The sequence below is a fragment of the Balaenoptera musculus genome, chromosome 2 (assembly GCF_009873245.2).
Source record: "Balaenoptera musculus isolate JJ_BM4_2016_0621 chromosome 2, mBalMus1.pri.v3, whole genome shotgun sequence".
Classification (NCBI taxonomy): domain Eukaryota; kingdom Metazoa; phylum Chordata; class Mammalia; order Artiodactyla; family Balaenopteridae; genus Balaenoptera; species Balaenoptera musculus.
In genome coordinates this window covers 133159382-133187197 of record NC_045786.1, presented here as the reverse complement: position 1 = coordinate 133187197, position 27816 = coordinate 133159382, and the positions used below count along the sequence as shown (strand labels likewise).

The 27816-nt window shown below is 36.4% G+C and overlaps 1 protein-coding gene and 1 non-coding gene across 2 annotated transcripts; one reads left to right on the top strand and one right to left on the bottom strand.

Annotated features, from left to right (window-relative positions):
• Positions 1-314: 314 nt before the first annotated feature.
• Positions 315-23560, bottom strand: PSMA3 (proteasome 20S subunit alpha 3). The gene is made up of 11 exons (XM_036842152.1): positions 23439-23560; positions 20222-20304; positions 13500-13623; positions 10727-10828; positions 10576-10649; positions 8463-8535; positions 7040-7105; positions 4102-4148; positions 2188-2255; positions 1026-1090; positions 315-457 (listed from the first exon to the last, which is right to left on the bottom strand). Exons 1-11 carry the CDS (start codon positions 23457-23459, stop codon positions 413-415), a joined length of 768 nt encoding a protein of 255 aa, XP_036698047.1. The 5' UTR covers positions 23460-23560; the 3' UTR covers positions 315-412.
• Positions 23561-27276: 3716 nt separating this feature from the next.
• TRNAK-CUU lies at positions 27277-27349 on the top strand. Its single transcript has one exon. It is a non-coding gene; the product is annotated as a tRNA-Lys (tRNA).
• Positions 27350-27816: the final 467 nt, after the last annotated feature.

Genomic DNA, 27816 nt, shown 5'->3' with positions numbered 1-27816 from the left:
CAAAGTAAAAAACAAAATTCTAAAGGTTAACAGTGGCTGATGATCAACAGTCATCTCACTAAATACAAAACTGGGCAGTGGCATCAATCGCCTACAAAGTTGGTAGGTACTTTTTACACAACAGCCCAGCAGGATATGATCTTTAGGTTATAGATGAGTGAAGAAATGGAGTTTTGAATTTATCTGATTCCAAAGCATCTGTCTGCAGTATTTTAATAAGGAATTTTACAACAGGCATAAAGCAACATCCTAATGCTGAATAAATATGTGCTCAGCTACCCCCACCAATTTTGTCAAGCAGATATTAACCAAACTTCAGTCGTTACAAGACAAAGATTTAATGAAAGTTGGTCAGTGGGTATGTATTAATCCGAAGGGCTAAATAGTTAAATAGAAGTAAATGAAGTAAATGTTACATGTTATCATCATCTGATTCGTCTTCTTCCTTCAAAGATTCCTGTTAAAGAGAAAAGTGTTTAAAATCAATTTTTAGCATTGCTGTAACAGCCTGAATCTAATTAAGCACCTGTCATTAAAATTCTTTGTAAGTGGGCTTCCCTGGTGGCGCAGTGGTTGAGAATCTGCCTGCCAATGCAGGAGACACGGGTTCAGGCCCTGGTCTGGGAAGATCCCACATGCCACGGAGCAACTAAGCCCGTGAGCCACTATTACTGATAAATAAATTAAAAAAAAAAAAAAAATTCTTTGTAAGTGAAAATGAACACTGGTTTAGAATAAGACATTCAAGTAAAGAAAAGGGTAACTAAGTACATCTTGCTGTAACAATCAATGTCTATATTCTTGATAGGATACACACAATATGAAAGCATTAAATGTCCTGAAAAAACTTTGCCATTTTCACATGCACAAAAAAAATTTTTTTGGAACCAGGGCAACTTTATCCCCATTGAGGATAACCTAGAAAGTTTTCATCCTTTAGTTCAGCTCAATGCTTAAGGGTTATTTAATAGAATTCAACGTATCTCCATATCTTCAGCTAGAATCGTTTTCATGCTGTGGCTTACCTTGGCATATTTCTCTGCCTCTTCCCTTATATCTTTTGGAACAATTTCATGTCTTCCGTTAGTTACTGTAAATTAAGCCATATATTTAAATGAATTAAAAACGAGGACTGTAATTGTGATTTGCAACTACCATATAATCTAGCCAATCTACAAGTGTAATACCAGATTCTTTGAACTCATCTTTGTGTGTTTTCCCTACATAAGATATTAAATCTGCCCAAATTTAGCTCTTAGAACACATTATGCTAAGATTTATCCTGATGCTGTAAGTCCTGAGCATTCATTCACAGCATGGTTAGATTTTAAAACCTGTCCTTGAAGCCCTACAGTTGCCATGCTAGAAAGAAAAAAGGTGATTTCCCAGTAATTCTTTTTTAAATATGCAATGGATGTTTCAAAAAAAGTAAACAAACTACTCACAACTTTAGTCAATTATTAAGCAGAGCTTTTCCTTCAAAAAGAGAGTACCTCCTAAATTTGTTCTGCCTCTGTTTGTATTAGAAGGGCACCCAGTGGTCAGAACACATTGTGGCCAATATTGCAGTTGAATGTGTGCGTATTTCATGACCCAGCAATTCCACTCTTAACATATATTTCTAAAATGCTACTACATATGTGTACCACAATAGATGTACAAGATGTCCACAGCTGCACTGTTCATTTTACAGTAAACAAACACTGGAAAGTGCCTAACGAACGGTGTAACAATAGAAGAGATGAATAAAGTGTTATTTTCAGACAACAGAACACTGTACAGCAAGTCAAATGAACAAAAATACTACTGTATGTAACAACACAACTGATTTACACAAATATAATTTTGTGAAAAGAAATGAACAAAAGAATCCATAATGTCTAATTCCATTTATATAGAATTCAACAACAGGCCAAGAACTATGGTGTTTTCAGGATAGTGGTTACCTCTGGGGAGAAGCCTAAGGGGTGATCTGGGGGGCTGGTCTACTTGTTGACCAAAGCAGTATTTACAAGAATGTATCCATGTTGTGACAGTTATCAATTCATTTGTTATTTGTGTACTCTTATATGTGTATACACCATTACTAATTTTTTTTTTTTTTTAAGAAAAAATAAGGCACCCAGTAGTAAATTAGGTTTGGTACAGATGACTCTGAGAGCAAATAAATGTAGAAAAATAACTTACTTTCACCAACCCAGCTGAGCTCTAGTTCAAAAGCTTTATCCTTAACTTCATCATGTACTATGTAAATTCTAGAACAGAAAGAGGACATTAACATTCATTTGGTCTACATACATAGTTCATGCACCCAGCTCAGCAAATCAGAACAGCCATCCCTAATATAAGTATCTATAAAATTATACACACATTATATAGTCTATATTATGAAAATTACACTAGGACTGATAAAAAAATTAAACACTCACTACAAAGGATTCAACATACCTTACACCTTTACAACCCAAGTTGTTTCTTTTGATACATTCTTTTAGAGACATACCTGGAAAACGTACCTCCTAAGGAACGTATATTCAAATGGGAAAAGGCCATCATTCCCTGTGCGCCTTTTCAGTATATTTTTTTCCATTCATTAACTTGATTTTTTTAAAAAACAGACTAATCCATTAGTTTACAATTAGTGGTCTCTTCGTTCTGCACCTTCTTGGCAGGAATATTTTTAAACCCCTTAAGGTATGTCCCTTAACCTGGCCTTCAAACAGTACATGACAAATTGCCGCCAACAAGGAGGCACTGTCACACAACATATTAAAGTAGAAGTAAAAACAAAGTAAGTATCAGAGCAAAGCTTTCTTATTTTATACTTTCCACCATCTTACACAACAAAGTAACAAAAGTAATTTGGAGAGTATTCCTAAAGCCTTGCTTTGAGAAAGCACCTTAAAATTGCTAGAACTAAGTAAAAGAAGCATAGTGCTCCGTTTTATTAAATGATAAAGGGATGGCTTTCCTACACGGAACAAATTAGTCTAGTGTTACATCTAAACATAAAAGGTGCGGGAAGAACTGATTTCCAGAAGACTTCTCAGCGAAGGAAATTGAGTTATCATGTTAAACTGCTGTGCAATTCAATGAGGATTATTTACTTTTTAACTAGTTCTATTATATGTTAGTTGCCAGTGTCCCCTAGGTTGTTATCAACTGACAGTCATAGAATGGAATGGATTCTGCTTCTTCACAACTGGAATGGGGGGAAGGGTCACATGGTAAAGGGGGGGTGGGGAGTGAGGGTAGCAGGAGTGGTGGACGGTTAGTACAAAATTATAAAACACTTGTGATTTTAATACTTTGCTACAACCATCAGTATAGAGATTAAGGGTACCATTCAAATAGTATATTTATTATTATATAATAGAGCCCTCCAAGACTTTTTTTTCCTTGCATGTGTTATTAGATGTAAAACCTGAGACACGTGCACAAAATGCTGACTAGACCATGTTCATGTAGTTCTAATGTGGAATAGTTAGAATTCTCTGTGAATTCTCTGGAATGTTACATTTATTACTTTTAACTCTGAAAAGCTGGCTGCAACACCAGCATTTTATTAGATTTTTTGAAATACCAAATGCCTGCATTCTTTGATGTAAAAAAAATCATGGACTTTGAAGCACGGTCACTGAGCTTTACTGGCTTTGTTGTTGCTTACTGTTACTGTAATATGAACTACTTCAGGCTTTCTTCAGCTATTTCTAGATGTTTTGAAATACTGCTCTTCTCATCTTGTTACAACTTTAGCTGTAGACCTTAAAGTTGTAAGCTAAGGTTAATATTATTGGGACTTCTGAGACTTAAGAAGTCGGGAGCTATCAAATGAAGTCCCTAGAGGTTCACTATATCCTCCTATTCTGGAATTCTGCCACCTGAACAGGAGTATATTTGTCAAAAGCTATTTTTCCCCATCCTATTCACTGTCACCTGAAATATGGATATTCTCCTTAATGAGCCTTCTGAGAATGTTGGATTCACCTTCTAAAACTTACGCAACAAGTTATTTCCAAACAAAATGGCCTCTTAGGATTAATGTATAAGGTAAGGTCAAGTGAAATATTTTTGTCAATGCTAAGGAAAATTTCAACTTACATTTTTGCAACTTCTTTAACAACATCACGGCAGGTCATTTCTTTCATCTACAGAAAATAAAATATATATTCATTATGTTATGATTCAAAGAAGAACGCTTTCCACTTGTGTTAACTTTTCAGATTCTTTCTACAACTTTTATCAGTAACCCCATGCTCCTGAGATAGATTCTCAGATATAAAACCAAGGAAAATAACCTGAAATACAAAAAGACCAGAACCAAAGTTTTTTATTCACAGTGTAATGTTTTTTAATGATTATGCCAAAACATATTCTGGACAACCCTTGGGCACCACTAATTTTGTGAAAAATATTAAAGTTTATAAAAATCTAGATTCTTTTATGAATTTATTCACAGGCAGACCCTGACATTTAAAACATTAGCAAAGAAATGTTTTTTCTTTTCTTCTTTATAGCCAATTCAGGATAATAAAATGCAAACAAACCACGAATACCTTCTATATTCTAGAGGGGGGTGAAGGAGTGAAATAAATTGTCCCTCGTAAAACTCTTCAAGACAGAAATACAAAATGTCAGGGAAAGCTTTGAAGAACCAAGATCTGAGTGGAGTCTTAGAACATAGTTGGATTTGATTTGATTTTGAGGAAGATAAATGAACTGCACAAAGCAAAAGTGAACATTTGGAAATCAGGGTAGAAAAACAGCCCTTAAATGCCCAGCAGAAAAGTCTGCTGTACTACAGGTACTGGAAGTAACCAATGCAAAATTTATTTTAGGTATATGTGTTTCTGAACACAATTGACAAAATCAAACAAAGAGCAAACTGGTGTTCATATTCTGGATATGTGGAGGAGAACGGAAAATGGCAAAAAATAATGAATAGTCATACAGCAGTCCAGACTTCAGGTGATTCAATTACTGTGTATCTAGGCTTTTTTTTTTTTTTAGTATTTTTTTTATATTTAGAAATCTTGATGCCCCAGCTCATACAAATAGGTAAAATATTGGAAAATAACAACTGTTCACTCAATCTAGATGGAGATATTTTGTTGTACTTTTGCCCTTACAAGTTAAGTTCTATATTTAGTATATTAATTGTAACATACAAAGACAAACTTAAACAAACTTGAAAAGATACATCTTAAATGTCAAAAATATTTTACATATGTTGGTAAAGTTTATTTCATAAAATTATATTCTTGGTAAACAGAACACAAGCAGAAAAGCACACCAGAGTAATGCAGGGGTTGGCAAACTCTTTTTGTAAAGAGCCAAGTAGTAAATATTTTATTAGACTTATTGGGATATGGTCTTTGGTCCCCGTCACCAACTAAACTCCACTGTTGTACTAGGGCAAAAGCCAGAGACTGAATGTGGCTGGGTTTCAATAAAACTTTAAAAAGCACTGCAACTAGAGATTATCAAAGTGAAGTTAAGTCAGAGAAAGACAAATAACCATATGACATCACTTACATGTGCAATCTAAAATACGACACAAATGAACTTACCTATGAAACAAAAACAGACTCAGACACAGAGAACAGAGTTGTGGTTGCCAAGGGGGAGGGGACTGGGAGAGGGATGGAGTGGGAGGTTGGGGTTAGCAGATGTAACTATTATATACAGAATGGATAAACAAGGTTCTGCTGTACAGCACAAGGAACTATATTCAATATCCTATGATAAACCATAATAGAAAAGAATATAAAAAAAGAATATGTATTTGTATAACTGAATCACTTTGCTGTACAGCAGAAATTAGCACAACATTGTAAATCAACTATACTTCACTTTAAAAAAAAAAAATGCAGGCAGTGGGCCAGTTTGCTAACCTCTGATTTAGAGCATATGTTTTCATCATTAAGTGTATATGTTCCTCAATAGAAGTAATCGTTCTCAATTCTTAGGCACGATTTGTTAGTATTCCCATTCCTTGCTAGGATTTAACCACAGACAAAAGGATAATTGTACTAAACACTCTATTTTCAAATTTCCACATAATACTAAGGAGAGATGAAAGCAAAAGAGAAGAGAGTAGAAGACAGGAACTTAGCACAAACCAGGGAGTATATGATGGAAAAGAACAATGGTCTAAGAGTTATTAGGTCTGTGAATTGTTCATAAGCAATATTCTATGACTCTAGCCAGTGTGTTTAACCCAGGGCTGGACTTGGGCTAAGTGATCCCAAGGTCCTTTTGTCAATTTTATCAATACTAAAATACCAAACATAAATTAGGCTTTTATAGGTCTAGAACTTGGCATTAAATTCCAAGCACTAAAAAAATGTTTTCTAGGACCTAGCCTTAAATAAGCTGAATAAGTTAATTAGTTGAGCAAGGCTCCAGTACAGCATTAATATTTAAATGTATATAAAATTTTTTCTCACTGTGATTTACCAAAATGCTGATGAATCATACGCCTGTCTTTTAGGGAAGTTTCTGATAAGCAATGAAGAGTTGGTACTGTTTCAATATTAAGTTGATCAATTTATGGCTAAAAGGAAAGCCAGCAAATTTTTAGGAAACCTTTTTCACACTAGGAGATGATGGGTTCCCATGCCCTATTTAGCTAGGAACAAAAAGGAAAGAGAAGCAAAGGAGCACAGACTCTTAATGTGTAAGACTTCCATAGACAAAAGCTGTTTTCCAGATGGAAGAAATGATACAGTAAAAGAGCAGAGTTCTCAGCCTAAGGGTCACAGGGCTCCATGAATGGGCTTCAAGGATTTTGTGACATTACATGAAAATTTGTTAGCATTTTTTTTGGATTAAGCCAAAATCATAAAGGGATCCATGACCCAACTGTACAGGTAATATGCTAGCAGCTTTCCTACTCAGCCACCTAGCAGCTTCAGAAAGCTCTACTCAAAACGGCAAACCACACTTGGAGTAAAAGGTTTAGTTTGTGGCGATAAAACTTCACCACATGAGGATAATGCTGTAGCAAAATTTCAAGCAGTAAATATGTATGTATTACCTGAAGCTTTTCAATTTCTGTCTTTGCAGCTTGTCTGGCTTTGCCAATGGCACAGCCCCAATAACCCTATTTAAAAAGAACATACACCAGAAATACATATGTAGTATTAAATTAATATACTATCATAAGTCATTAATGACTACTGTTTTTATTTAAAGGTTAATGAAATGAAAGGTTGTTAAATGACATTCAAAAGCACATCTGGAGAAATAAAAGACATTTTAATGACCACCAAGGGACTCAAAAAAATTAAAATATCTAACTTAAATCTAGAATAATCTGTATTATTTTCAAGAAGTATATCCAAAGAGAAACAAATTATGTCATTATATATATACACTTCATGAACTAGAAGCATTTCTGAGGACAGGAATAGAAAAAATTTTAGCATTCTGACAATAGAAATGAAGTTATTTCTGAGAGAAAGAAATAATTCCTAAGAGTTAAATAAGCCTTTTTTAAATTGATATATACATATGAATTGTGTGTGTGTGTGTGTGTGTGTGTATATATGTATGTGTATATATATATACACACTTTTTTTTTTTTTTTTTGCCACACCAGCACGACTTGTGGGATTTTAGTTTCCCAACGAGGGACTGAACCTGGGGCCTCAGCAGTGAGAGCACGGAGTCCTTAACCATCGGACAGCCAGGGAATCCCCTAATTTATACTGTAAAGGTTTTTTTAACTTGTGTAACCTGTGTATAATGACAAAACATAAAGAGCCTTCATTTTTTTTAATGAGTATAATAAAAACCATAAAAATCTCAGAAGACACTTAAGAAAAGGTAATTAGAGAAAGGTCCAAGAAATCCCACTTGAAATCCTTTTTTAAAAGGGAATTGGGGAATTCCCTGGTGGCGCAGTGGTTAGGACATAGGCTTTCACTGCCATGGACCTGGGTTAGATCCCTGGGTGGGAAACTTAAGATCCCACAAGCCACGTGGCACAGCCAAAAAAAACCAACAAAAACAAAACTTTAAAAGGGACGGCATTACATTCACTTTTACATTCATTTTTAAGATACTGCTAATATTTGTAATAAAGGAAATGGCACATATTCAAAATTTTATGTTCACTATGCAGTTTCTATAATAGCGTATTAAAAGCCACAAATCTGGGACTTCCCTGATGGTCCAGTGGTTAAGACTCCACACTCCCAATGCAGGGGGCGATCCCTGCTGGGTGAACTAAGATCCTGCATGTGGCATGGCTCGGCCAGAAAACAAACAAAAAAGCCACAGATCTTTCCTCTGCCTTATATCCATAGGTTATTGTCATTAATGTTAAAACAAGAAAAATTGTTACCTTCCTTGAATGAATATTAAAGAAACCTCATATAAGCCAAATATATGATTTAAGTGCTAATGAGAGACCATTAAACTAGAAATAGAATTTCAGATGATTCAAAACTACTCACATATGAAACACCCGATGGGTCAATCATGTAGAGTTGTGCACCATCATTCACACTGTAAGACCCTAACATGAAACTACATAAAAGTAAATTAGTAATTTTAAACCATGGTTCTTAATACCAGAAAAGTATTAAAAAGTACAGTGATAAGGCTTCTCTGGTGGCACAGTAGTTAAGAATCTGCCTGCCAATGCAGGGGACCCGGGTTCGAGCCCTGGTCCGGGAAGATCCCACATGCCACGGAGCAACTAAGCAACTAAGCCCATGCGCCACAACTACTGAGCCTGCGCTCTAGAGCCCGCAAGCCACAACTACTTAAGCCCACGCGCCTAGAGCCCGTGCTCTGCAGCAAGAGAAGCCACCGCAGTAAGAAGCCCGCGCACTGCAACGCAGAGCAGCCCCCGCTCGCCGCAACTACAGAAAGCCCGCGCGCAGCAACGAAGACCCAATGCAGCCAAAAATAAATAAATTTATTAAAAAATAAATAAAATTTAAAAAATAAAAAGTACTGTGATAAAAATGCAATTGTACTTTCTAAGACAAACATTTACTAATACCCATATAACGCATAGTAAGCACTTTGATAATGTAATTTGGATAAAAACTAGTATATACTTTAAAATGTTCAAAATTCATGTGCCTTTGCTTAGTATTAAACTTTCTGATGAAACTTTCCTGAGAGGATAGCAGTGGAGAGAAAGGAGTACTGATAGATGGACAAGTAATAAGGGGGCCCAAAAGCTAAAGGAATAAACATGAAAAAGCCAAGGGGACAAAATTCCTGATGTGAATACACTGAAACTACCTAAAACTCTTGTTCCACCCTTCATTCTTTTCTGGCTATTCCCCGGTACTCCTCCATTTATTTTCCTGCAATAAAAATTGCAGGAAAATTGGTTCAATGAATTTTTTTATGCTCAACAAATTAAAATTAGGGTATTAAAAAATCATATGAATTACTGATTTTTTGAAATTACAAGTAGAAAAGAAACCAGCCTTATCATTTCATGTGCAGAATACTGTAACAGCCACATCCCATTTAAGAACATCTGACCTATTGCTTAAAGTGTATTAGATGGAAACTAATGAGAAAACTGAAGTGTCAGTATAATTGGCTACTAAATAGTAACAACATGGAATATATTTAAAATCAGTTTGCCATTTCCTGAAAATGCTTGCGTTTAGTTCCAGAGAATTTTTTCCCCCAGTTTTATTGGGAAATAATTGACATACATCACTATATAAATGTAAGGTGCACAGCATGATGGTCTGATTTACATACACTGTGAAATGATTAGCACAATAGGTTTAGTTAACATGCATCATCTCATATAGATACAATTAAAAGAAAAAGAACTCCCTCCTTTTGTTGAGAACTCTAAGGGATCTACTATATTAAAAATTTTCCTTTTTATCACACATCAATGTTAACTATAGTCATCATGTTGTACATTACATCCCTAGTACTTACTTATCTTAAACTAAAAGTTTATATACCTTTTGGGACTTACCTGGTGGGACAGTGGTTGGGAATCCGCCTGCCAATGCAGGGTACACGGGTTTGAGCGCTGGTCCTGGAAGATCCCACATGCCACGGAGCAGCAACTAAGCCCGTGCATCACAACTACTGAGCCTGCGCTCTAGAGCCCGCGAGCCACAACTACTGAGCCCACGCGCCGCAACTACTGAAGCCCACGTGCCTAGAGCCCGTGCTCCACAACAAAGACAAGCCACCGCAATGAGAAGCCCATGCACTGCAACGAAGAGTAGCCCCCTCTCGCTGCATCTAGAGAAAGCCCGTGCACAGCAACGAAGACCCAACGCAGCCAAAAATAATTTTAAAAAAAGTTTATATACCTTTTGACCACCTTCCTCCAGAGAATTTATTATAATTAGATTAAAATATTACTATGAGTTCTGTGTTTTATCCTGTCCAAATCTGCATAGTCTTTCATTTTTCAAAGTTTTTATTTTTATGTACATCATTTTATTTAATCACTGCCCTAATACTTCTTGATGATACTTCATTTTTTAAGGGTATAAAAGGCTAATTTGATTCTGAGAAAACAAATACCTACAGTACAGATATCACTGAATATCTCAGTAAATTTCATACCTGCAGCCAAAAGGTCTAACAGCACTGTAGAGTGTATAGGCATGTACATACATGGCCACTCTGTCTGCAAGATGCTGTGGGGAAAACAGAAAAGCTTATTAATACTCTTCTCTTTCTGTTCCAAAGGCTCTTCAACATGTTATCAGCTTACTTTTAGTGGAATGTTATATCCAAAGTTAGATCTAAAGTTGGAAGCCTCTTCTCTCGCAATGTCTGCTAAAGAACGAGCATCTGCCAACAAACCTGCTACTGCCTGAAAAAAAAAAAAGTACCAATTCAGTAGATAACATTCCTATCAAAAATCAAGGAAAGTATGTAATTATTACAGGCTTATTTGATATTTTTAACAAGTATCACCATTAGAATAAATCTGTTTGGCTTAAAGGTCTTTCTTTACAAGGCATTCTGGCATTTTGATGCTTGAGTACGGGATTACAATTTGGAAATTTCCCAAGTGTGACTACATTGTTTTGTCCATTGATCACATTCAGAAAAACCTCCATGTCTCCCCATTCGCCACTTCATTATAAAGAACAAAACAACAACAAAAAAGAATAAAACCATTCATTTTGGTTAGAACTGATCCTTTATTTAAAGCCATTCTGTGTTCAAAAAGTTATTAAAAGTTTTCATTTAAAAGGCACAAGCTCAAATTCCTTTTTCAGCTTACTAATAAATTGTAATGCCAAACCAAAACATGACAAACCACAAATCTGGTGGCTTAGAACTGCAATTACCAACCCACGTGCTGAGACATCCCAGGGCACTATAGTGAACTCAGAGTTGTGGGGCATTTTAAGTTTGGGGGAAACATATGTTGAAGTAGTTAACGGTTTCAACATTAGATCATTCTACATTCCTTTTACTGCCATCCGCTCGTTGAAAAGCTGGGTTGCCGTGATATAAAATAAGTACTGTGCAAAAAACAATGCGGAACAGGAAATGGGGTGGAGGTGGGGGGGCGGCATCTAATCCAATTCCAAAGTTTAAGAAGTTGTGCAGTACACATTAGTTAACTGTGATTGTTTAAAAATAAAAATATTTTTATTTTGCTGTATGTGGTGAGTTTGTTTTTGTTTTGTTTTTACAGCTACTAAGTTTTTAGGACACAACCACTTAGTTGTTAGACCTACATATATAATAAACAGAACCACTGGGTATTTCTTTTGGTCTAGGGAAGCCATGAAAACAGAAAAAACTACTGAAACACTTATGGGTACTTGGAACCAGTGGCACAGAAGATTTGCAGAATTTAAAAATAAGTACTATCAAAATTTTTAATAGCCTTTTTTCTACTGCTACCTAGTAATAGTAATAATGATGAAAATCCTTAACATATTATTGATCATTCATTACATGCTAAGCATTTTACATAATTATACATGAAAGTAGGTACTATTACCACCATAGTTTTGCAGGTTAGAAAACTGTTGTTTAGAATAACTTCCACAAGGATACCCAGGTAGTAATTTTCACCATTTAAACAATCTTCCATTGCTTTGGATAAAACCCACTGTGAAGTCTAAAAATTTATCAAATCACGTGGAGACAGAGCATTAATCCTTCATTTTCTCCAGCCCTGTTCAATGTCTAATGTTTTGCCAATTTCCAGCTATAACGAATGCCATCAGTTTCCTGGCTTTAAATAACAAATGGGACAAATGTGAAAATTCTAGGATGATAAAATTCTTTCCATCACTAAAGTGCTTATAAGCATATATGATTTTTTTCCAAAATATACCTATCTAAAGTTTTTTTCAGTGAAAGAAAGCAGGATTCACTACCTCATACCAGCTAGGTTACAATCTGGCAAGTTTCAAGAAAACATACCAGTTTCACTGGCAATAATAAATTTGTTCAGGAGAGAAAACAAGTTCAGAAAAAAATATCTGAAGAAGCAAAAAAAAAAAAAATTTATCTGTAGCTTCATAGTTTACTGGCTATATTTTGCTAGTCCTTTTTGTGTTTGTAACACATCTCATTTAGAAATAACAAAGCTACTGGTATTTCAGCAGAATGAGTGGATCCTATAGGATCTCACCCTGCAGAATGGGCTCTAGAGTAACACATAGACCATGCAGACCCAAGTATGAATCCCAGCATATTTCTTTACCACCTGTGAGTCTTTTTCTCATCTGTAAAAATGGGATTAATATTACTTGCACTGGGTTGTCAGGATTAAATGAGATAATTTATGTAAAGAATTAGCATAGTACCTAGCACACAGGTGTTCTCTTTTCTTCCTTGACTTTTCAGTAAGCAAAGTTAAAAATCATTTCTTTTCTTTTTTTGGATTGTTGTTCTTACTGAAGAAAGTCTGACATCTATATAGGATGACTTCAGTATATACCAGTAATGTATCTGTCTTGGCCTGCAACTGTGCAAAGCAGTCACTCAAGATACCAGCTGCATGAAATAAATACAGTGATGCTTATGAAGCTACTAAAAAGCATGTGTTCACTTTTCCCTTCATCAGACATCCTTTCCAGATGCTCCACCTTACTATAAAGGTCTTCTCTTTCTGATAACATCTTCAGTGTAACAGTGATCCCCAGAAAGGATACAAAAAGCCAAAGATTCATTGCCTCTCAAGCATGTACCTTCATTGATCTATGCTGCCAAGATTTCTTTTTTACCCATACTTCTCACCCCATCCCCCCTCCCCTCCTTTTCTTAAGGCAACTTGGTTTTTCATATCTATCTCCTATCAGGTTATACAATAAGAATGCTACCTTCCTTTTAGACAGTGAGCTGTTCACAAACCAGTAACTTTCTGATTACTTCTGTAGCTGCTCTCTGCTGTTTCTGCCTCAATGCTAAAGTATTAAACGGGTTCTTAACAATCACATTTTAATATATTCCAATTAGTTACTTCACAAGAAACTGGACAAGGCAAAAAGGAACATTTTTAAATGTAACCTTACCATTCCGACATGCCGATCAACATTAAAAAGTCGTTTGTTAGAACCTTCTTCATAAAGTTTAGAAAGGACTAATTTTTCTACCCCAAAGACAACGCCATCTTTACATCTGATTCCAATAGCTGTACTGAAACAAGTAGAAGAAAATCAATTTTTTTAACTGAAAATAAAAGAAACTTTGTAAACCCAAGTTTTAAAAAAAAACCCCACAAAAACAGGCAAATTTGTTTCTTAAAGCATATCAAGTCTTTAAAATAAATACATGTGAAAACTAGAAAGGGCAAACAGCCTAAAATGTGATGAATTAGATCCATATAAATAATCATGTGACCAAAAAAAATCTCATATCATGACATGGAAAGATATTAATACGTAAATGAAAAAAGATGTCAACAAAATATGTACCAAATGGCACAGTGTCTAGCATATATTAGCCATCTTATAACAAATGCCGACTAAAAAGTCATGTGCATTAAAAATGGTATGTAAGGTGCCGTGGAGCGGCTGGGCCCGTGAGCCACAACTACTGAGCCTGCGCATCTGGAGCCTGTGCTCCGCAACAAGAGAGGCCGCGATAGTGAGAGGCCCGCGCACCGCGATGAAGAGTGGTCCCCGCTTGCCACAACTAGAGAAAGCCCCTGCACAGAAACGAAGACCCAACACAGCCATAAAAATAAATAAATTAAAAAAAAAAAACTAATTTGCTTAAATTAAAAAAAAAAAAAAATGGTATGTAAGGGCTTCCCTGGTGGCGCAGTGGCTAAGAATCCTCCTGCCAATGCAGGGGACACAGGTTCGAGCCCTGGGCGGGGAAGATCCTGCATGCCGCGGAGCAGCTAAGCCCGTGTGCCACAACTACTGAGCCTGCACTCTAGGGCTCGCAAGCCACAACTACTGAGCCCATGTGCCACAACTTGAAACCCATGTGCCTAGAGCCCGTGCTCCACAACAAAGAGAAGCCACGGCAATGAGAAGCCTGCGCACCGCAACAAAGAGTAGCCCCCGCTGACCACACTAGAGAAAGCCTGCATGCAGCAACGAAGACCCAACGCAGCCAAAAAAATAATTAAAAAAAAAAAAATGGTGCATAATATGCATACAAAAGACGGGCTACATACAAACTAAAAAGTTACCAGTGACTAATCTTGGTGGAAAGATTATAATTCTTTTTCTTTCTTTTGCTTTTTCTGCAATAACCATGTGTTGCTTACAATAAGTTTAAAAGAATAAACGTTTTGTACAACTGTTTAAAACAAAGTAAATCAAAAAATAATCTGAAGTAAAATGTGGAGAAATTATACATTGCCATTTCAAGATGAAAATACATGAATTACTTTAATCTTCTAATTCTTTTAACAAAGAGAAACAACCAGAAAAATGAGCTGAGCCACAAGCACAAATATGTAAAGAATTTCAGACACTCCTTCCCCCACACTTCAGGTATCTTTTCAAGTTTAAACTCCTTGGCCCAGCTTTCAGAACTCCCCAAGAATCTGCAAAGCCCATCTAGCGAATTCAGTTTCCTGTTATAGAGGTCTTGTGCTCTACCAAATTCAACCTCACTGTCACCCCTCAAACACCTTAATGTTCAAATTTGCTTTTCTTACAAAAAAAAAAAAAAATTTGCTTTTCTGTCTTTATTGCGGTTATCCTGGGTACTAGAATACACGTCCTCCTCACCAATGCCCATTTAAATAAATTTCCAAAAACTTTTGCAAATTCACGTGAATAGCCTCAGGTAGCCGTTCCCAGTTATTCCAACTCATCATCTTCCTCACCTTTCAGAATCTAAAACATTTTTTCTAAACTAAAAGTTCTAAAAGTGTGGTTTGTGAGGTCAAAATTATTTTCATAAAAATACAAAGACGGGACCTTCCCGGCAGTCCAGTGGTTAAGATTCCACGCTTCCACTGCAGGGGGCACAGGTTCGATCCCTAGTCAGGGAAGTATAAGATCCCACATGCCACAGCCAAAAAATTAAAAAAAAATATATATATATATAAAGACATCATTTGCCTTTTTCCACTGTGTGGATGTTTGCACCAATGGTACAGAAGCACTGGTGGGTAAAACCGCTGGCACTTTAACACAAATAGGGCAGTAACAGCAAATGGCAGCAGTAAACTACTAATCATTGTATTCTTCATTGCTACGCTCTCACAGTTTAAAAAAAAGCCATTTTTAGTTAAGAATGTCCTGATAAAGCAGTAATTAATTTTATTGGGTATCAATCCTTGAGTACCTGTCTTTTTATTATCCTAACGAAATGCAAGGTAGTCAAAGTACTTCTGCTGTACATCAAAATACAATGGTTGCCTAAAGGAAAAAGCACTGATAAAACTGTTTTGAGTTGTGAATTTTTTCATGGAACATCTGTTTTTATCATCAAAGAATAATAACTATGGTTATTTCCACTTAGGTGTGTGGCAGACTTTTTTTCTAAAATGAACAAAGTGAGCCTGTTGCTTCAAGGTAAACAAATGAAAAAATTTTCTTGCCAGTGATAAAATTTGAGTTTTCAAGCATAAATTGGAATTTTAGAAAACATATTCACCACTGTGAGCTTGTCTGCTTCCCAAAACTTTAATAAACAGATTGGTGGTGATATTAACAATTGTGATGCTTCTGATAGTTTATAATGAAATATGTCTAATTTGGAAGCTCTGTTATAACTCAGTGAACCAGTATTTTCCAAATGACCAACTCACAATGCTGACGGGTAAAACATGCAAAGTGTAAGACAGCCCAACAGATTTTAATGTAAAAGTAGAAAAAGTTCATTGTTATGTTTTCAGACTCCACTCTGCAACTAATCTTTAAGAAACTAACATTTGTCCAGTTTTGGTATAGTATCAAAAAACAACATGCATAATGCTATTAAAATACGCCTCACTTTTCCAGCTACTATCCAAATGAAGCCTGTTTGTTTCACAAGCTCCAACAAAAGTAACAACATATTGAAGCAGAAGGAGATATGAGACTCTCTTTTATTAAGATTCAATTAATTATTGAGATTTACAAAAATGTAAAACAATGCCACTCTTCTCACTACATTTTTTTCTATGTTTTGGAAAAGTAATTTGCATTAAAAATGTTATTAATGTTACTCAAATATTTTAATAAATGTTAATTTAAATTATTTGTTAACATGCAACTGTGTTTATTACTGTTACTTAAATGAATTTATAAGTATTTTTAATTTTTCAGTTTTAATTTCTAATATGGTAAATATTGATGAACCTGCATAAATAAATGCTCTTCGGGGTGATGTTAAATATTGATAGAACCTACAGCCTACATAATTAAATGTTCTTCAAGGTCCTCAGTGATTTTTTTCCCCAAGTATAAAGGGGTCCTAAGGCCAAAATTTTGTGTACATTTTTGTTCCAAACAATCTAGGCTTTCAATTATGTTGCACAATCTTCCTTTCATATATTGTCTCCTCAATGAGGCTAAAGGGAAATATTATAATTTTACCCCTTTTTTTCCTTTTGCATATTACCTTCTAGGAGCGTACTTTTATAAAATAGTTTTGATCATGATATATTTTTTTTTTTAAATAAAATGTTTTTAAGTATTCACTTATATGTCAATTATTTGTTTTGGTAGTTCCTATGCTTAACGTAACAGGTACTCAAAAGTATTTGCCTTCTAAATTCCCGAGATTGAATTTCTACCTCCAGGACTTCCCTGGCAGTCCAGTGGTTAAGACTCCACGCTTCCATTGTAGGGGGCACGGGTTTGATCCCTGGTTGGAGAACTAAGATCTGACATGCTGTACAGGCATGGCCAAAAAATAATAATAATAAAATAAATAAATAAATTTTTTTAAAGAATTTATCTCTTTTTAATGCAGGAATATAATCATATCAAATTATTTGGTTAAATGTTTTCTAACCATCAGTTTATATGCCAGACTCGTAAGAAAATTCATATGTAATTTTTCTATTTTCTACTTTCTGTGCCCACAAAACAAACATTTTCAAATTTCATTCTTATAGTAAGGTATGTGAAGTAGTTAGGTTAGATGTCCACATCCCAATTTTACAGACAGAAAAGTAACATTCAGAGGACTGAATAGTGGAAACCTATGTAATATTACCATTAGGCAGCAGCTAGGAGAAAAATTCACATCTTCTGATCCTCATCCAGTATTCCATCATACCAAGTTACACAGATCCCTTTAAAAGAGGAACTTTCCTAGTAATTTTTCTTTATGCAGAAAAAAATACATTCATTTTTAATGTTTCCATTTTTTAAAATTATATTTCTTCAAGTTTGCTTAAATGTTAACTGTTTTAAACCACATTTAGAAATACTTTATAGAAAACAAATTGCTAAGATACACAGATCCTCACAGCCTACTCTCAATTTTCTGGGTTACAGATGACTTCAAAATGTATCTCCAGTTTTTCTCTTAGTCAAGACATCTCCCACCAGTTTTTTACACCAATGAAAATGCAAGAATGCAAAGGAGGAAGAGAAAAACAATGACTTCCTCAAGTCTTTCTCCAGCTCCTTGGCCTATGAGCCTGTCTTCTTTTACCAACAGGAAAAAAATGTGTCAACTTATTTTTTTCTTTTTTTTTCTTTTAGGTCTTTAATCCATTTTGAGTTTACTTTTGTGTCTGGTGTGAAAAAATGTTTTAATTTCACTCTCTTACATGTAGCTGTCCAGTTTTCCCAGCACACTTATTTGCTTTCATTTTTTTTTTAATTTTTTAATTTTTTTATTGTCAACTTTTTTCTTGAATTTGACTCTCTTCTGAACTCTTTCAGGCCTTGTACACAACAACAAATACAGTGCAGCCTAAAATTCTTAACAGCCTTACTTCTATTATATTATCAGATACTGACAGTTTGTAAGTAACAATATCTATAATAATACATTTAAACACAGAATCTACTAGCTTCATTAACAAATCCTGTAAGAAGACTTAAAATGTATTTTTGCTCAAAAACTTTAAAATACTATTTCATAAACCATTAGAAATCCACATACCTTCTTTCTACCACCCAGAAAATGGAACAAAAAATGAACATTTATTTATTCAGTAACTACTGAGGGCTACGTGCTAGCACATGCAAAGCCCAGTTACAGTCTCTACCCTCATGAAACTTCCATAATCAAATATCGAAGATACTAGTAGAAAGTGAAAAAACTACATCTACACGTGGACTTTTCTAAAATTCTGGAAACATTTCCCTACTACACAGGTTTTCATTATAATGAAAACACCGAGCCCAAACACCAACACCATTTGTTTAGTAGGCCTAAAAAAATTTTTTTGAGAGATCTGAATGAGATGACATGAACAAAATTTTTTAAGTCCTTTATTTCATCCCAAAGCTGCTTTAGAATCAAAAATACAATGATTATTTATATATATATATAACTGAATCACTGAGCTGTACACTTGAAACTAACACAACATTGTAAATTAACTATACCTCAATAAAAAAAAAATTGAAGGGGCTTCCCTGATGGCTCAGTGGTTAAGAATCTGCCTGCCAATGCAGGGGACACGGGTTCGAGCCCTGGCACGGGAAGATCCCACATGCCACAGAGCAACTAAGCAACTCAGCCCATGCACCACAACTACTGAGCCTGTGCTCTACAGCCCGTGAGCAACAGCTACTGAAGCCCCCATGCCACAACTACTGAAGCCTGCACGCCTAGAGCCTGTGCTCCACAACAAGAGAAGCCACCGCAACAAGAAGCCCAGGCACCGCAATGAAGAGTTGCTCCCGCTCGCCACAACTAGAGAAAGCCTGTGCGCAGCAACGAAGACCCAATGCAGCCATAAATAAATAAATAAACAAACAAACCCTATTAAAAAAAATTAAAAATGAAACCAGTTTGTGCAGACTATGTTCAATTAGAAATGATTTTTTTTAAAATGATCATATATGAGAAACAGATGTAGAGAACAAACGTATGGACACCAAGGGAGGAAAGCGGCGGAGGGTGGGCGTGGTGGTGTGATGGATTGGGAGATTGGGAATGACATGTATACACTGATGTGTATAAAATGGATGACTAGTAAGAACCTGCTGTATAAAAAAATTAAAAATTTTTTAAAAAAATTATCATATAAGTATAACTGATTGCAAATATTCTTCAATATAAGACTCAGAGAATTTGCCAATAAGCCCGTAATTCAACTAAGATGTTATAGTGGTGGCAAGGGATCATTTTAGTGAATTACTCTAAACAAAAAAAGACAGAGTGAAGGAAGTACAACAGGAAAATATCTTAGTGGTCCTACACCTTTTGGAGTATGGCAGCAGAAGAGAAAAATAAAAAACATCCCTGCTGAGATGATCATGTGACCACCTGCACAGGACATTTAAAACACAAGGAAATAAAAGATCAGACAGTAAAGTCACAATCCTAATGGCCAAGGAAAACAATGATATATATCAGGAATTTGAAAAAGGAAAAAAGGGCTAGCAAAGATGATGAATTTGGTTTTACGCACTTCATTTGAGACTTGGCAGAATGTCTAAGTGGATAATTCTGGAGTCAACTGGAAATATAGGCACATGGAAAGATCTGACCTAAAGAGAGATCTGGAAATGACTAATAAATGGAGATTATTTTAGGGCATATATTATTCTGTGCCAAAGTAACATAACAAACCCTAATTACCAAAAATACAGAAAAGAAGACATTTAATACTTGGTTAAAACATGCTAATTTCAAGTAAAACAATGTTTCTTACCTACTATTTTCCACAGCCTTCATAGCATACTCAACTTGAAAAACTCTTCCATCAGGAGAGAATGTAGAGGCTGACAGGTCATACTAGGAGGAAAAGGCAATAATAAGCTTATAATGATGTATCTTTGGCAGTAATAACCTTACACTTTTTTTCCTAAATGGCTTACACATCAGAAATGTGTGTTAAATCTCAACAAAGATTTTGCTTTAAAGAGAAAGGGGAAGCATGTCAGAGCAGCAACAGAAGCTAAGACAAAGTTATACACTTTAGATTTCTGCTAGAAAAGCAATGGATACAAGTCCTGCATCAACTCAGAACTTTTCCCACACAGAACATGGCTCATTTCTGAAAAAACTGCTATGGTAGAAACAGCATTGGAGCATTTTAATTCATAGCTGTGGCACTAAGAAACTGAGGGACCTTGGACACATCATTTAGCATTCAGACATTTAATAAGCATCTATTATATGTTAGTCACTATAAGGAAATACAAAGACTACTCATTCTATAAGTCCTTCATCTTCAAAAATCAGACCACGAACAAATCTAGGAGCTGAAGGCACAGCAGTAAATCAGAAAAGGTACTGTGATGAAAATAAGACAGGGTGAAGTGATAGTCTCAGGGACTACCACAGACTACCTGATCAAGTAAGGCATTGCGGGGGCAATTATATTAAGTTATTTAGGCTAAGCTAGAATTAATAACAAGTAATTAGTCATTTAGGATATGGAGGAGGAGCGTCCTGGTATTTGGCATAAAAGACCTTTGGGTACCTAAGTGTCCATCATCGGATGAATGGATAAAGAAGATGTGGCACATATATACAATGGAATATTACTCAGCCATAAAAAGAAACGAAATTGAGTTATTTGTAGTGAGGTGGATGGAGTTAGAGTCTGTCATACAGAGTGAAGTAAGTCAGAAAGAGAAAAAAAAATACAGTATGCTAACACATATATATGGAATCTAAGGGAAAAAAAAAAAAAGTCAGGAAGAACCTAGTGGTAAGACGGGAATAAAGACACAGACCCACTAGAGAATGGACTTGAGGATATGGGGAGGGGGAAGGGTAAGCTGTGACAAAGTGAGAGAGTGGCATGGACATATATACACTACCAAACGTAAAATAGCTAGTGGGAAGCAGCCGCATAGCACAGGGAGATCAGCTCGGTGCTTTGTGACCACCCAGAGGGGTGGGATAGGGAGGGTGGGAGGGAGGGAGATGCAAGAGGGAGGAGATATGGGGATATATGTATATGTATAGCTGATTCACTTTGTTATACAGCAGAAACTAACACAGCATTGTAAAGCAATTATACTCCAATAAAGATGTTTAAAAAAAAAAAAGACCTTAGGGTAGAAATAAGCTGAGCACAATAAGAAAAAGAAATAAGGCCACTGTATATTGAGCACCATAAGTGGTAAACAGAAGAGTAATCTATATCAGAGGCATATAAGGGCCAAGCTATGTTAAGTCTTTTAGGCTGGAGTAGGAAGTTTACATTTCTATTCTAAATCCAACAGAAAGTCATTGGAGTTTGGGGGGAAGGGGGGAGAGGTTATGTCTAATTTTTTTAAAACGTTGTTCATCTGGAAAATTAATTATAGAGGGAACAAGAGTGGAAGCAGAGATTAAGTATTCCAAAGGTAGTGTCTTAGACTAGAGAAAAAGAGGTGGAAGGTGTTCTCGTTGGAGGGTACAATCAAAAAAACCTTGCTAATGGATTGGCTCTAGGAGTAGAGTAAAAAAGAAATTAAAAGTGCATCATAGATTTTTTTTCATTTGCGCAACTAGAACTGGCCCATTCACCGAAATGAAAATTGTAGGAGATGCAAAATGGCAAGGGAAAAAGAAAACCCAGAGATCTACTTTGGACATGTCATTTGAAATGGCTATTAATCAAGTGGAGAGAAATGTCAAGAAGACAGGTCTTCATATCCGGAGTTCTTGGGACAAGTAAAGACAGGAGATAAGTCTTCAACAGTGGTGCTTCCTGGTCTCAGTTTGTTATTTGTTAAATGAAGATCCTCAACTCTACCACTGTAATACCGAAATATCTCACCTGGTTATATTATCAAATATTTTTAAAGGGTTTGTAGAACCCTTTAGAACACTATTAATCTAAGATAATATTAATGTAGTTGCAAAGTCAATTTGCTACAACAGGCATTACTGAGCATCAACTAATCCAAAAACGGTATGACAATCTTAGCATCTCATAACCGAATGGATTAAACCATTCCAAGTATAAGTTGCGTATTATCAAACTCGGAAAACCAGTATTTGGGCCTAATGGTGAGTATAAAAGTCTTGTGCACAGTAGGAGTATAAAATGAACTGAGAAACCCATTATTCAATGCCTCTAGTGGAAACCACCAATAAATATTTCTAAACAAAAACTGTATTTTCTACATGGAGAAATACACAAAAGGAGTAAGCAGAAGATTGCATATATGCAGTACGTTTGACAAAGTAGTAGGCCGAAAAAGTTAACAAATCCAACTCCAAAATCCTGAACTGTCTGTCCCTTCAAAGTCAGAAGCGGTTAAGCCTGTAGCTAACCATTTAAAGGCTTAACGGTATTGACAACTCATAGTGCTGTTAAGTAATTTGTACAGGAAAAGCTGAGACAAAGGAAAAATGGAAAGGATTCTTCCGATTCCGCTTTTTAGACTGTTTTTCTTATCAGTTCTGAGAAGGCTCCAGGGACTCATACAGAGCGGTCCATCACCACACTCGAAGGAAAGACAGAGAATCCCCGTGAGGCAGCAGCACCCCAGGAACTGCAAAGGGGTTCCTTGGAAAGCGGCGTCTCAGATCCTGGACTCTCAAGCCGCCTTGCCTCAGTGGTTCTCAAGAGGCTGTCGCCCAAACCCTTCACTCACACAATTTCAGGCCCCACGAGTTTCCACTTTCGGTTTCCCTAAGCGACTAAAGAAAGTGACTCAGCAACCCAAAGCGGCTCCAAATCTAACTGCTGCGCGGCAAGCCCGCCACACCTGAGCTGAGAAGCTTCAAGCCACGGTCACTGCAGACGCGGGCCTAGTAATCAGCGTCGGAAAGACCGCCGGTCCACCGCGCAACTGGAAGCGGCCCACCTGCCTCCAGGAAGTACCAGCGCACCCCGAGTCGGCGCACCCCTCGCGGTCCATCCGCGTTCCCTTCCCACGCTAATCCTTATGCTAGACTATCACGCCGAGAGACAACGAACTCACCCCGGTGCCGATTGAGCTCATCGTGCTTAAACCCACTGGGACGCCTAGGTCTTCAGGGTCTAAAGCGATCCCCCTACACCACAGCACGCAGACTAGTAACAGGCTCTCTCATTGGCTGTTCTTTCCACCAATAGCCTTCTCTGTGGCTCGTTCCTGTGGCCTCAGCCCAGGAACAGAGGATTGTGGGAAAAGGAAGGGGATGAGAGTGGGGGGCAACGCGCATGTGCAGAAGCATTAGAAGTGGGGTTAGGTAGGATACTGCTTCTTACTTCTTCTGACAGTCAGGTTTCGATCCTGAGTGTCGTTGAGAAACTAAGTTTTCGGGTGGCTTGAGGAGCGGCGCCATTCCTTTTCCTAGGAATTATTATTTATCTTTTATCCCTCTCTTTCGCTGCCTAATTCTTTCTTAGAGCAAAGCAGAGAGATGTTCTTATACTCTTACAAAGACCAGAGAAAACGGTAGGGGAGAGGGTTTCCCTCCACCCTTGGCGGCCTGGTTCTAAACCAGTATATTGATGGCATCCCCTTCATCCACCTATTCTAACAAAAAAGAAGGAACTTGCGCTCTAAGGGTTTCACCTTTAAGCTCAGGTCGGAATTTTACAGAAGCATTAGTACTCTTTTTGAGTGTGACTCTATTTAGTGGAATTAAGGATAAGACTGATTAACTATTATTTGTTGAGCTCTATATGTCCCAAGTACTCAGTTAAATACTGCTGGCTGATAAAACGGTGAAGGAGACATTTACATTCAGTGGGAAGAAATAGGCAACAGAGTAAATAGGCAAATAGTTGCATCTTGTGGTAAAAAAGAAGAGACAATGGAAGTTTGAACTTTAGACCTATTATTGATACTTGAGGAATGACTTTCTGAATGGGTGATATTTAAACTGAAACTTGGGATTGTTATCGGAATATAAACTTGGCTTGTTATAGGAACTGTCAGATCAGTGTGGCCTGTCATAGAGATTAAGTGGGGGAGAGTGACAGGAAGTGAAATCAGAGAGGTGGACGTGGGATCAGAACTTGTAGTGGTTTGGATTTTAATCTGATTTTAAATGGAAAGCCATCAGCGTTTTTTTTTTTTTAACTGCTAAATACTTCAGTGTGTATTTCCCCAAAATCAAGAACATCATTTTACATATCCACAGTAAAACTATGAAAATCAGAAAACTAACAATACTTTTTTCTGATCTGCAGACTTCATTTAGATTTTGGCAAATCTCTCAGTAATACCCTTCATAGCAAAAGAAAATCCCAAGATCACACATTGCATTCAGTTGTCATGTCTCTAGTCTCCTTTAATCTGGAAAATTGTTTCTTAATATTTCTTTAGGTTTCATGGCATTAACACTTTTGAAGAATACAAAACATTTACTTTGTAGAATATTCTGCAGTTTAGGTTTGTGTGACTTTTTTCATGATTAGATTCGGGTGATGAATTTTTTGTCAGGATGCCACAAAAGTTACCTTGTATTCATATTAGAATCTTATATTAGGAGGCACATGATGTCAGTTTGTTCCACTACAGATGATGTTAACTTTGATCACTTACTTAAGATTTCTCCACTATAGTTTCAATTTTGCCCTTTGTAATTAATAAATATCTTGTGAAGAAACACCTTGAAACTATGTAAATATCCTGCAACTCCTTCACCTTTCACCCACTAATTATAGTATCCCATGATTCATATTTGAATCAATTATTATGATAATGGTTGCCAAATGGTGATTTTCTAATTCCGTCATTCCTTCCACAGTTAATGATTGGCTTTCTACCATGAGGTCATTAGCAGTTTTTTAAGCAGAATGATATGATCTAATCTATTAAATGATCTCTCTTGCTTCTGTGTGAAGAATGATAAATACAGGGAAGAACAGAAGCACAGAGACTAGTTGGAAAGCTATTGCAGTCCGGTGGGCAAGCAGTAATGGAGAATGAGCAGAGTGGCAACAGTGGAGGTGGAAATACGTGGATGGATTTTGGAAGTGTAGGGCTTGCTGAAAAATTAGATGTAGAAAGTGAGAGAGAAAGAGGAAATTCAATTGCTTCTTTCTGCTAATGAAGCATTATAATTAAAGGTTAGTTTTTATTCTTGAACAAATGGATAAAGAAAGGATTTGGATATACTTGGAAGAGTAGCCATTTAATTTGCCTAACCCTCACTGAAATATTCTAGTTGCAATTTTTTCATGAAGGGTCCTGAGTTAGACCAGGGTAGGCCAAGAAAGTGCTGAAGAAAGCTGAAGAGTATAGTCCTAGGAGGGTTCACCTTGAAGGTAAACTACAAGTACTCCAAACTTGTTTAGGGATCCAGTTAAACTCTTAATTAACTTTCCTGCTTGTGTGTGATAAATACAATTTGAATGTCTAACGCCTACTGTGTATTCATTAATAATTATGAATTTGGAGCTCTTTCTGAACTCGATGAACTGCCTACTTTGGGGCTGGATTGTTGATATATCTCGTGTCTTGGAAGAATACATTGAATTGTGGTCTAAGGTTCGTGATTGTTTGCCTGATTCATTAGAAGACTTAAAAGGTGTGAGTATGGATGTGTTTGTTTTAATTACTTTAAATTACTTTGGAAGTAGTGCATATAAAATCGGTATGTAATCTACACGTTTTTCTTATAGGGTGATAAGGTTTTTCTGGTTAACAGAGTCTGGTTTATACTTCCATCTATTAGAATACATAACAGTGCTTTGCACATGATAGGTACTTATTAAATGTGTTGAAAATGCAAATAAATACAAATTCACTTCCCAGTTACGTTCTGCCAAGTTATAAAATGTCAAAATAAGCCAGAATTTGCAACTGCAGGAAAAAATTGTTGGTGAATAATTGCATTAATATTTCAAGCTTGGAAATTTTAAATATTCTACTTAAATCCTAGGTGCACTTTGAGGAATCTAAACATATTTTTGCCATAGCTTATTATTATGTGTTAATTAAGTAGCTCGGAAATGTGATGCCCAATGTGTTTAACTTCTAAATACTGTGTTTTAGGGTTTCAGGGATAGTATCCTAAGGATTCTGTTACTCCCAGGTTTACAATTAGGCTTTAGCGTGCTGTTCTGAGCAGTAGGATAGACACCACTCCCATCACAGAAATCTGCAGAGTGCCTTATCTAGAGAACTTCACTAGTATCTCAGAATATATGTATTTCCATAAAAGATTATTCCATTGTCTCAGCTTGTCATAATTTGGTCAGAATCAGTTCTTCTCCTTTTCTCCTAGAATTAACTTTCTTTGCCATAAGACTCACAAGTCTCTACAATCCTTTCCTCTCAGCTTGTCTCTTGAGATGGATGCCAACCTCTCAGGGTCCTATCTTTCAATTGTCAGGCAGTTACCGGAAAGAGGAGTTATTTTAACTGAACCAGTATCCCCTTCCTCAATTTAACTTTCCTTGACTAGATCCTATTAAAGGAAAATTGCTAAACTCCATTTTTCTTCCGTGTGTGTAACTAACTTCATTAAAAACTTTGTTTTTTAACGCCGCGCCCAAAATTGTAGGAATCCATTATGCCATTTGATAGAAAGTGAACAGTCTTGATACGTGTTTATGTAAAGAAGATAACGTATTGGGCAGTAAATATTTTAAAACACTTCAGAAAAAGAGATTCAGTGATTCTGTAATGAGAAACGCGTGTTTTCAGTGCCTTTGGGATACACACGCACTAAAAATTATTAAATCTAAGTACAATTAAAGACCTGTTTCAAAGAATTTAAGAAACTAATTTGGAGGTTATAGTATGACAAAGAATTAAAGGCAAACAAAATCAAATATATTGAACACTTGAAGGGAAGAGAAAATAAACCTGCTGCCGCAGTGCCCGGCTAGCTCAGTCGGTAGAGCATGGGACTCTTAATCCCAGGGTCGTGGGTTCGAGCCCCACGTTGGGCGCAGCACACCTTTTGTTACAGCACTTCATTTGCCTTGAATATTTTGAGGTCTCTCCACAGCAGTATAATTAAGAACGGTTTGGTGCTTTTTTTTTAACCGGATTAATTTAGATACTGTGAATATTAACCAGATCTTCGGAAAAAAGACCAGTTTGCAAACGAAACAGTTCTCAAACGGCGCTTGCGCACTTAAAAGCACAAGTTTTTCTTCCTTTCCCGGATCCCTCGCCTACCTCCTCCGTAAAGCACAGAAGAAACTGAAAAGGCCACTGTTTAAAGTTGAATTTGATTTTCTGTGTTACTGTGCATACCTGCATTATTGCTGATAGAGGGCAGTGTTTTATTTTATCGGAACAAAATTATGAGCCTCAATATTGGCAGCTTTTCTAAAACAAGCGATCCTATGTAAAAGCAGTTAGAGGGTCGGAGGACTTAGAAGAAAGTGCTTTCTTGTTTATTTTACTTTTT

Coding starts and splice junctions, on each gene's coding strand:
- PSMA3 (XM_036842152.1), bottom strand. CDS start 23,459: ATGAGCTCAATCGGCACCGGG. Junction 1,091..2,187: donor GCTCAGCTGGGTTGGTGAAA/GTAAGTTATTTT, acceptor CTTAATTTACAG/TAACTAACGGAAGACATGAA. Junction 458..1,025: donor AGGCAGAGAAATATGCCAAG/GTAAGCCACAGC, acceptor TCTCTTTAACAG/GAATCTTTGAAGGAAGAAGA.